General features: G+C 44.7%; 1 protein-coding gene across 1 annotated transcript in view; it reads right to left on the reverse strand.

Moving 5' to 3' along the window:
• Nucleotides 1-10,492, reverse strand: part of kaznb (kazrin, periplakin interacting protein b) — a 54,650-nt gene extending 44,158 nt beyond the window's left edge. Inside the window, exon 1 of the mRNA XM_061070433.1 lies at nt 10,300-10,492. Within this exon, the coding sequence (XP_060926416.1) occupies nt 10,300-10,492 (193 nt within the window). The remainder of the gene's footprint in view (nt 1-10,299) is intronic.
• Nucleotides 10,493-11,921: the final 1,429 nt, after the last annotated feature.

The following is an 11,921-nucleotide window of genomic DNA, read 5'->3' on the forward strand; positions in this document are numbered from 1 at the left end:
TTATTTTGAACAATAAACACATTTACAGGAATGTATATACACAGCCTTCTCAACAGAGGCGCCGTGTGTTTGTGTGTGTGTACATATGCCTGAGCACACTGTGTACAGTAATTGGTGACCTGCTAAATATTTGTGTAGAAGCCCCTCAGCAGGAGAAAACAGAGAGGCATGATTTCAGCTCTAATGCCTTCAGGCTGCAGACCAAAAATAATTCAGGGATGGAGCCCACTTTAACGCTCAATGTCCACAAATCAGGGGGAGCTGAGGAGCTGATGATGATGCATCGACTTACTGAGATTTATTTTCGCCCAAAATGAACCACGTTTAGTTCCGCTCAAAACAAATGAAATTAAAACAATGATAAGTTCATGTTCTGGTTAAATATTGGCTCATGAGCTTCCCTCCAGAGAGAATCAGATAAGTGAGACACTTTCCGACTTTAATGTCGAGCTTGTTTTTAGGACGTTACCTTATTTGTGAAACCCACGTTTTGCTTGCTGATGAATTCAAAGACTGATTCAATTCATTTTGGCGTGATTGGAAACAACCTGAGTAGCCAAGCTCGGTGGAATCCCAGTAAAAACAAAACTGCTGCAGTGTGAGCCATCTGTTACAGTCTGGAGGAGCAGTGTGGAGATACAACATGGAAAATTAACCATGAATACTATGTGCACGCATAATGGTTTACACTGACATATGGTAGCAACAGATTTTTAAATTTAATTATTGGTTAGTCTTGTTTTTGTTTCTGAAGTAATTTCCCAAAAACTTAATTTGCTTTTGTCCAACCAATTGTCCAGAGCCACAAGATCTTTTTATTTAAATCTTATAATTTAACAAACCAGAAAATATGTTCGTCCTTAAACATCTAAGGACACAGTAAATATATTTTTCACAAAGATGGATTCTGTACTCATCACAATTACGTTTGTTCAAGTGTTCCTATAACTGGAGAATTAGATATTTGATGCTATACAAGCAGGCTGGGACGCCTTGATTGACAGGTGAAACTGATGCCCGATTGGTCAAGCGTGTGTATGGACGGGACCTCAATACACCAACTCCATCTTCTGATCACTACAATGCAGACCTGGGCTCTCAATCACGTTTTCGGAGAAAGATGGCAGCATTCACGTCGTAGGGGATATTTTTGCTAAATTTCTGGATTGTGGCAGAGAAGTATCCTCCATCTTTTCACAGTCTATGGATGAGCTAAAGGCTGCAGTGTACGTGGTGAGCATAGAAGAGGACACAGCAGGGACATGAGACACTATACGTGAATCTACTGTAGCTCAGCAACACAGGACTAAAGCCAAGGTTTGACCTTCCTCTGACCGTCCTCTAAGTCTAACCATTAGGATGTTTCTACTTTGCCATTAATGAATTGTGTGGCGGTATAAAAGTGCACAGTATCGCTCCGATGTTCTGCCTTCAGCCCATCAATCTTGTGCGAGGCCTGCGTGAACCAGATGAAGTGTTCTGCTTATCCTCTGCTCTGCTGGAATGTCACGCTTTACGTCCCCTGGATACAGAGAGAGAGGTGGGGGGTTTGGGGGGGTGTACTTCCTCAGAACTCATTTTCCCCTCATGTCTAATCCATTCTCATCTGCCAAGGCAACAATATATACCAGCAGTAAGAAAGCTAAATCTCCACTGCTAAAGCAATGAGGCATTTGAATAGGATGAGCTGAGACTGTTGTGAAGGCAACACAGCTTCGTCCTCCTCGCCGTCTGTCTCCTCGTCTCTCTCTCTCTCTCGCTCTCTCTGAGAGTTGCACTTGTTTGAAGTTGAGACTCAACGGGGATTTGGATGATTTAAGTTGAAAACAGAGGATTAGATGTATAGAGCGGCTGCATGGGGGGGAGACCAGGGAGTTTAGGTGCTTAGAGTCAAATTGTTTTCTGCACCTCCTGTTGCGCGGCGGGCACCACAACACGCAGGCGGTGGCCTTGAAACATCACACATGAGAGAATCAGAGCTCATTTCTTTTATCGGGGCATATGTACAGTGAAGCTTTTTCTCTCATTTTTCCACTGAGTGTCATCAATGGAGATAATAAGAATACAGCGGGAGAATAGAAGATGCTTCTGCAGGTGTCTGGCTTCACCCAATAAACTGTATAAAGATGGATGACGTGACAGATCCCCTTCAGTGAAGCCAAATCAGCTTGACGACCCCCTGGTGACTGGCTGAGGTATAGGTCATAAATCCTCTTCTCAAGATGGTCTCTGTCATTTAAGGTGGTTCTTATCAGACTGATGTATGTTCAAGTGTTCATGAAGCTATTTGATGCTATAAAAACAGGGTGAAATGTCATGATTGACTTGCGATTGGAGTAATGATGGGATCTCAATCCCGCGGCTCCAAACGTGATGGCGGCATTCGTGTCCAGTGTATTTTGGCATTTGTGAAATATTGTGAATGACAGTTAAGACTGACTGGTGATTGGTCGTCCATGTGAATCAGTGGAACCTCCATGCTGTGACTCCAAACCACGATCACTTCTGTGCAGACTTCAAATGTCATTAAAAGTGCAAGATGGCAGAACCTGTGTCCAGGATATTTAACCTTTAGTTTAGGACAACAAAGGAAGTGAAGACACGTCGTCCATCTTTATATACAGTCTTCACCCAGAACTCAGCATAGCTCCATCCCAGCTCACTGTGTTTTGTACGAGTGAGGAACGACAGGATTCCCCATCTGGACCAACAGAGTCCAGGATCCTCTCTAGAAGTACACGATGCAAACTAAATATGCAGCAGGTCCATAAAACACAAGTCGGAAGAAATACTTCACTCAGTCCACAACATGAATCTTTCACTCTGACATATGGTGGTGATAAATACAGGATACCCTCCGTAGAGTTCTTTGTCTGTCACTGGCTACAGTCCATTTGCTCCTCTGATGAAAAAACTATAGAATACTTGCTGCATACAAAGTTATGATGATGGGCCGTGAGAGGGAAATGGGGGAGAAAAGTATCATAGGAGACGAGATAACGGGGAGAAATATCGTCATTAATCTTCTCCTCTCCCTCCACTCCCCAGGCAATAACCACCGGCCTCATAATGTGCTCTTAACCCGAGTCGTGACCTACACACAGGAAATCCATATTAAATGTCGTCTTCATCAAAAATCCAACTGGGAAACAAAGACTGTCGAGAGCCGGTGGGAAGGAAATAGTTAAGTGAGCACTTTGGCTTTCATGAATCTCATTAGCATACGGAGACATATCAGTCACACTGATAGGAATAATATCATCTCAGAGACAGTGTGTCATACCGGAGAGTAATTCACTGCTTAGTGTCACGGTTAAAGCGCTCCCCGGTTCTCCTTGAATTGGCGTTCCCTGACTCACTCTGTGAAGTTTCTTTCAGATGAAGTTGGCCTCGCAGATTTAATTGCAGAGGAATATCTGTTGGAGATGTAACCTGTCTAAGCTGGCATCCTTCTCGCAACTCCCATTTCTGGTTCTGCTTCACTGCGTTGCTTTTGTTTTCCGCAGGCCCGGGTCTCTCTAAGGTGGCGGTTCACATCAGGTGTCACATGGCGAGGGCACCGCGGCCATCTGCCAACCAAACCCAGGCAGAGGAACGCTCTCACCAGCTGGTGAGCAGGGCAGCACTTCTGTCACCTCGCCCAACAGAGCTAAAGGAAGAGGTTAGCTGTCACCTGCCCCCTCTGCCCCTGTATGCTGCAACATGAAATCACAATGCCCTCCTGGTGAACCACAATCTCCGGAGAATTTCCGAGCTTTTGAAACAATACGGCCTGGCTTCCTCTGCCCCTGTATGGACATGAAAGTGAATATGTGCTGTCCGGCTGTTTCTCCCTGCAGCAAAGCTCAGGAGTGGAAACTCAGAGTCCACAGGGCCTCTGCTCTCTCTGACAGCCAGTGCAGCTCTGACAGTTCATTACTAGGGCTTGCATTCCATTAAAAAGCAAAACAAATAACCACAGAGTCATTATTTATTTAAGGTCATTACCAACCACTGTAGAGCAAAAGCTGCCAATGTGCCAGTAAGTACTTCTAAGCCCTCGGCTATTAAGTGCAGATACACAAAAAATAATAACACTTAATGAAAAAGAAGCTTAACCATGAGGTAAGTAAATTACAAATACTCAAATAAAGATGTATTGAATTATATTATATTATTTCCTATACTGTATAGATCTGTCATATCCATTTTTGGTTGGTTTTGTTGTGACAGTTTTTATTTCCTTGATACAATGTTCTTTTTTCAAACTAACTATGTTAATCTAAATTTGATGTCTGATGTGTTCCAAGATATTAATGAGATACAAATGTCATAAATGAATGGGAATACTGTACACCATTAGTTTATTGTCATCTCAGGGGACTGAGCTCTTTGGATCTAACTATCCGGTCTAAGAGAAGTAAAACCTCCTGCCCACCACCACCAGGGTCTTCACATGGTATGGGAGGCCCCGGGAGTCCTGGCTGTGCCATGATTAGTTTTTCTACTGGAGGAAGTGGGTGAGGAAGAGGAAGAGAGAGGGAGAAATGTTGGAGGGGTAAGGGGCTCCCTCTCTCTTAGCTATTGTTTGGACACAGTTCCTCTCATGCTGCATTGACCACAGACAGGGCGTGGCTGAGGGAGGCCAGGCAGGGAATATTGGGAGGGGAGGGGGTGAGGTATTTGGACAGTGGTGGATACAGGGGGAAGGTTAGAGAGCGCCGCATACTTTCTCTGCATGTGAAGAGAGGACGGGAACGCGGGTGGTCTCTGGAGAGTGTTACAGAGACAGAGAGAGAAAGAGAGAGAGAGAGAGAAACAGAAAGAGAAAGAGCTGAAGTGGGTGGGATTTTGCCCCTGTACTTTGGCGCTCTGTTCCCAGCCCCGCTCGTGTGCACGATGAAGTAATGAGAGACTCGGGGCCTCCGACAAACTCAGGCCAGATGGGGAGATGATTCTTCCCTACAATTACTCTAAAGTACAGAGCATTAGAGGCAGTGCAGCTATTGGGAGATAAGATAATCACTGAGAATACTTAATCAACACTGTTTTACAGCAAGCCGAACAGTTTGGAGAATGTCCTCAAAGGTTTCGGCGGCTTTATCTTCCTCTATCCCTGACTGCGGATATTCTAGCGTATACTGCAGAGAGCAGATATAATAGAATAGTTTAGTTGGAGAAGCTGCTGGTCCTGGAAGTTTTTTTTCATTTTCAAATTCACATTTGAATGTTGACTTTCATGATATTTTCAGCGTTCCTCATCAGTCTGTACAAACATTTAAAAGGACCCCAAAAGAAGAGCAGCTATGCATAAGAAAAAGGTAAATGTGTCTTCTTTAAAAAAGCCAAACAAACAATGGTTCTCCTCTGATTCATAGTCCATGAGTATAACAAACATGACAGAAAACTCCAAGGCACTTTGAGTTCTGAGTATGTTGAAAAGCTTTTAATTTTTCAAGGGTTAGACCCACTTTGATACCGCAGAATGACTCCAAGATCGTTTCTCAGCAGTAGAACCAAAGTATGGGCGTTTGAAATTATTCCTAAGAAATCAGATCTTTTCTGTGCATTGGTGGATGGCTGTTAAAACTTGACCAACAAGAAGAAGCAGAAAATAATCATCATGCAGAACAGCCAGAGTTAACCCTAAGCCTGCCTCTCATTTTTTGAAATTCATATTAGGCATTATTGCTGTGAACTATTGGTATTTATTATAAAATGTAATCTAAACAAGCCTTGTCTTCTCTAATTTACAGCCGAGGGAGGTCACAGAGAATTTTTATAAGAACTAAAGCCCTCACTGCCTGTTCTGAGTCTGTGACTTTTAAACCTTCTCAATTTATTTATTTATTAACTAATTTATTTATTCTGTCCATTGTTGGATTTTAACAAATAATGGTTTTAATGAGGGATTTTTAAATTGTTTTGTTTAGCATTCACATTGTGCTTGTGCCCCTCTCGTTCAGAGTGACGCATTTTAAACCCAATCAAACCATTTGGTTGCTGAATTTATCCAAATGTATAAGCAAAGCATAACCTTTAGCTTTCACCCACTAATAGAGGCATTACAAAATACATTTAAGTTCTGCTCAGCTCTGATTTCTCTCACTTGAGAGTTGTAGTTCACCTCTCACTAAGTTTTATCTTTGGTTTTCTGTTGATGAATCAGTTATATTCAAATCATACTTTTGTGCTACTAACTCAATTCTAAGCATTGTCTGTATCAAACCTGGACATCCACAACTCATCTTTCTTACGTAGATATAGGTCTAACCTTAAACACGTTATTTCGGCTATGGATATCGACTGTGGATGATCATAATGCTCATGGACAGTTGAGAAATAATAAATGTCATAGATATACATCACTGCTTTCACACTTTGTGTCGACTACATCAGTCTCCTTGTTTAAAGCCGGCAGGAGTCATCCATACTCCCCATGCTGCATGAGTCACTAACAGCTGACTTATGGTTGTGTCTTAGAAAGGTTTATGGATTAGTATTGGCAGAATCCCTTGAGTCCGTGATGAGCACTTTCTCTCCCGCCGACAGCAGGGCACTGATCTACCAGGAGTATAAATAATGAAAACTACTGCGAGGCTCCCATTGATTATGGAGGACAAAATATTTTTCCTGAAGCTTCTGTTTCTTCAGACGAATTGAACATAGCTTGATATGTTTCCCTCCTCATAATTCAGATTGTCGTTAAGTATGTCGAGAGACAGAGCCAATAATAGAGGGGTGTCACCACCCTGGCGATGAATGCATTACTGTCAATGGCCTGAATAAAAGGAGGCAGGGTTGTAACTGAGCTACAGAGCTTTCCATTGACTCAACTATAAAGTGAATATGAAACATAGAAAATAAATCTCTGTGTCATGGAGATAATTGCTTGGAAGAAAGAAAAAAAACATACAAAAGTTTAAAAAAAAGGCAAAATGTGAAGAGTCAAGTTAATCCTGGTGCAGCGTGATTTTTAATCTTTAGTTCCTTGTGATTAGTTTAGCAACAAGAACAGACCCTGAGGCCGACAGCAGCTTCTGGTGCCATGTTTACAGTCTTATTGGACATCTGTCAGAGATGTTATTGAAGCTCCACAGGGAGGTGAAACAGCAGAAACGTTTGTGACATTTTGGCACGATAAAATATACAGTATTTACCGGGAGGCAGGTCCTGCAGGTTTGAAAAAAAAAAGAAAAAGCTTGTCTGTGCAGCAGCTTTCATTCTGCACAGGGCAGAGCCAACAAATTGACTAACAAACAGCGAGGCCTGGAGAGGGATACACACCTAAAGAACATTTAATCTCCCTAAGCCACTGGACGCTGACGCTGGCTCGTCACACACTAAACTGCCTCACACCAGAGATCTTCCCAAGCGAATCATCCTAAACTTCGAAATCTGGAGGAAACATCCTTAAAGCTAAGCAGTTCTCTGGCTCATCCCTCTTTATGCAGGAGAGGTGAAGGCTCAGCCGTGTTAAGTTTGTCGGGCTTGAAGCAAAGGAGGGAGGTGGGGGACGGTGTGTGAAGCTGCGTCTGGCTTTAACCGTCACCTGACTGCTGGCCTGGCCTCTGGGAACAGGAAGTATGACATCACTGCCCTGACATTCAGGAATGTGGGAATGTCAGGCTGCCTGTTAACGCTGCAGGAGCGAAACAGAGACAGAGAGCGAGCAGGGTGGACACAGCGGAGATGTGACTGCAGAGTTATTTTTATTATAAGTTATTCCAACTGTGAGGACTAAAAGCCATGATCTGACTCAAACCCTGTGTGGAAAAAAGGCTACTTGGCCGTTCTGTTGACAAAACTTATCCAGCAAATAACTTAAACCAGGCTTAGCTCTCGAATGATCAGCATTGAAGCAGCCAAAGCTCGGATATCCTGACTTTTATTATCTCGTATGCTTCAGGCTCAAAAATTACTAAATTTCCCAGGATGCAACTTCACTTTATATGAAACCCTGCCTGCCTAATAAACTCCCACGTCTTTCTGATTCCACACCCCCCCGGAGATTGTCAAGCAGGATCACTGATTCAAAATGTATAATCTGCAAGCTGAGTTAACCCTGATCGCACTGCTGTGACACCATGTGTTTCCCTTTAACCGCATGTTGTGAAAGCTGATGCATAACTCACATTACGAAATAATGCAGGATGAACACAGCCTCCATGGTGCATACATAAGGCATAGTCTAACGTAAAATATGTAAATTCAGTGTCTAGCGCTGTGTTTCAATTCGGGGGCTGCATCTTTAGAAAGCTGCATTTGTAGACCAATTACGTCACAGTGGAGCGAACTAGACTGCAACAATTAAAAGGCTCCTCCAAATGCGGGCTACTAATGTGTCCTTCCACCCCTAAGCAACAGAAGCTGCACCGGGTGGATCCATCGCTGCTCAACATATCCCATGATTCATTGCGATTTAGTGAGGGACTGTTTTTCAAAGAGGTAATGGCAGCAAAAATCGAGGCGAAAATGTCAGAAGAATTTAATTATATATAAGTAATTAACCGAACAACGGTCCACATCTTTTCAACGTTTTTGATCAACTGAAGAACTTTTTCTGCTGTAGCTCTTTTGCTAGGTGATGACTGTAAGGGCGGGACAAGCTAGAGATGAAATAGGAAGACCAGACCACCTCATATCGGACTGACCGACCCGGGTCCTCGTAGACCGGGTCCTCGTAGACCGGGTCCTCGGAAGGATGCGACCACTGAATTAAGACAAAGCTTCGGGGTCTATAATCAAAACAGGCCTTCGATGACGTCGTGAAGCAGCGTGGGATCATGGGAGTTGTGGTCTTCACCACAACTCAGGATGTGTTCACAGGTGAGTTCATGTCTTAAAGTTTCACTCACATTACGCAGGAAAGATCAATGAGCAATTGTGATGCATTAAGAGTGACCAATGCAGACCACGGACGGCTAACTAGCTAACTAGCTAACTAGCTAACTGGCTAAGTGGCTAGCGGCGTGTTTCTCCTCTGTTGTTTGCTCCGAGGAGTTATAAAGCACATATGACATATCGTGTACTTACAGGGTAACAAAACATATAATCTCATCGTTTTTTTAGACATTCTAATGAAGATCTGTTACTCATTGTATCTTTGACAACAAGAACATCATCACTCTCAAGCCTCATTTCACACAGACCCATCCTCAGCTTCGAGCACCATGCAACGGACAAGAGGAATCCCAAGCCGCTGAACTCCATATGCCCGACACAGGGAGCCATTTAATATATACTGACAGTGAACTGCTTGGCATGGCATGATCTCGATAACCCCCCGGCTTTGAACCTTATCCAAGGCAAATGCAGAACACAGACACCTCGAGGCGAAAAAAGACCTGCACCATCAGGGTTTGTTCTTTCTGTGGCATGTTCACGATTTCAGAGAGTCAAGCGTTCTGTAGAAATTGAATCTGTCAGATCATCCAGTATTTGTGGAAAGCTTTACATTTGTCACGACTGATAAGTTGTTCAGGAAATTGATGTGAGCACAAGCAGGGATTTTTGATGTTCAGTTCACATGTCAGGGCAACATGTAAACCCCCCCGTTTCCTGTCACTCCAATCAAAATACACACAACTAATCATTACTAATTCCAAGACGTGTTTAAAAGATGTGTCATCCTACACAAACATGAAATAAAGATTTAAAAAGTGCCAAGAAACATCGTTCGAACTTGCAGCAACTCTTAAGGAGTACTTGTTCATGTTCTTACTGAGAGCAACAAGTGAGATATTAGAAAGCGCGGCGTGAAGCCAGAACAAATCATTCTGAGCCAACAAGGCCACAGTGAGCAGTACCCTGCAAACTCCCACTTAAATCATTCACAGGTTTAAAGCATCACATCTTTTTTCTACTACATAACGGTGCCATGGTGTCGCCAGCCCCGATCAGAGATGTTGGCACGCGGTTCTGGACCTGAAGCACTGTTTAAGACTCCTTGCCAGATTCTGGGGAGCGAGCAGAGAAGGAGCCAGAGTTGGAGGGATTGCAGCCCCAGAGGAGCCCAGCTGCTGCCTGGGAAACAAAACCCGGACAGGCTCTGGCCCACGCTCTCTAACCCCAACCCCTCCCATCTAATAAGAGAACTCAGTTCTTTTTTCCCCTCTCGATCCAAAGCCTTTTCCACTGTCCCTCTGCTCGGGAGTTTAGGGGAAAATAAGTCAGCGGACTAAAGGAGGAATGATCTTAGCCCCCCTGCTGCACATTCCCCCAATATTTTCCCCACTGTTGTTCTCAAAGCCAGTCGCACATGTTCATGTTCTCACTCTCACACACATTCATGTCCACGTGCACGTGTGTGACACTCACCCCGGTAATGGAGGCTGTCATCGTGGTGGTTGTGCTGGTGGTGGTTCTCCAGAGCAGGGGGGCTGCTGGCACCCAGCTCTGCCAGTCTGCGGCTGGTGGCCGAGAGCTCGGAGCGGAGGTTGGTCACTTCCTGACTGGCGGACTGGATGGCCCCATCAATCCTCTGTGCCAGGTGTTTGTTGTCTTCCATCATTTTAAGGATTTTCCCCTGAGGACCAAATCCACACAGAGCAGCATGGTGTCAAGTGGAGCATTAGACGGGGGGTGAAGCCAAGACCCCTCTCTCCTCCAGTTATCCCCCTCTCTGGTCGTCCTCCTCTTCCTCCTCCACCTGTGCTTCCTCTCTCACAGTTTACTTTGCACATATACAGAGAAGAATGAGCCAAGACGCCGGTCCCTCTCCTGTCCTCCGCTGAGCAGCACACAGAGGATGTCTACCTGTTACTGTCTAAAGAAACATCTGTGTGGCCGAGCACCACACACCCAGTGGAAGCATGTGCTGGTGTGTGTGCAGGACGAGAAAGGAGAGAAAGAGGAGAAAAAGAGGAAGAGCCAAAGCAAAGAGAGCAGAGAGAGAGGGAGAGAGAGAGAAAACAGGACAGAGGAGGAAAAAAGATGCAGCCCAGCAGGCGGAGGGGAAAGTGAGTGCTCCCGCCGAGGAGAATGTGCTGTGAGCAGCTGCTCTCAGAGAGGACCCAGCACACACTGAGATGACATGCAGCCTTTTAAATGGACTGTACCATGTGCTGGAGGACCAGGGGAGAGGTGGAGGGGGGGACGCAGTTGGACTGAGCTGCTCTCCAGCAACTCTCTAACTACAGCTGTGTATCCCAAACACCATAGAGTCTGTAATGAGTTAGAAACCAGGGTCTGTAAGAGAAGGAAAAGTAGAGATTGTTTCTTTCTTCTTCTTCTTTCCCCGGTGTCCCTGCGCTCAGAGCTCGGCGACAGTGTGAAACCCTCTGACAAGCACTTGTCAAACCCTCTGTATCTTTTCACTCCCGCTCCCACTCTCCCTTCCTCCCTCTCACTCACACACCCACTGTCTTTTTGTCTCTCCCGACCCCCCCCCCAACCTCCTCTTTTTCCATTATATATATTCATCTCTTTGTCCTGGGAAAGCTCACCCCCACATCAGTGGAAGGGGGGCTGGCTCAAGGCGCCCAAGGGGAAAACATTTCAAACTCCGAGAGCAAACTTAGCAGAGGACAGAGGCGCAGAGCTCTAATAGGTTAAACACAAAGAGGAGAGGCCAGGAGAATTACAATTGAGCGGTGGCGAGAACACAGAGCTCCACAACAGTTGGACGAGAGGCCACGCAAACAATAAACACTGCCGTTAATTCTTATCTGCGCAGCTGTAAAATGCCATTTCACACACAAAAGGTTAGAGACTGGGGGGCTGGCCTTCTTCCCTTCATCCCATCTTAAAATGATAGTGCTGAGCCATCACAACATTGAATCTGCATTTGACATTTCATTTCCCAAGTAAGAAAACACATCCTGTCTCTAGCAAGAAACTGAGGTATGTGAGTGATACATCATACAGATTCTGTCATCCGCAGCCTGGGTGATAACAGCTCCACGCTCATTGGTATTCACACAATGGCAGATAGAGACAAA

The sequence above is a fragment of the Limanda limanda genome, chromosome 4 (genome assembly GCF_963576545.1).
Source record: "Limanda limanda chromosome 4, fLimLim1.1, whole genome shotgun sequence".
In the NCBI taxonomy this organism is placed as follows: domain Eukaryota; kingdom Metazoa; phylum Chordata; class Actinopteri; order Pleuronectiformes; family Pleuronectidae; genus Limanda; species Limanda limanda.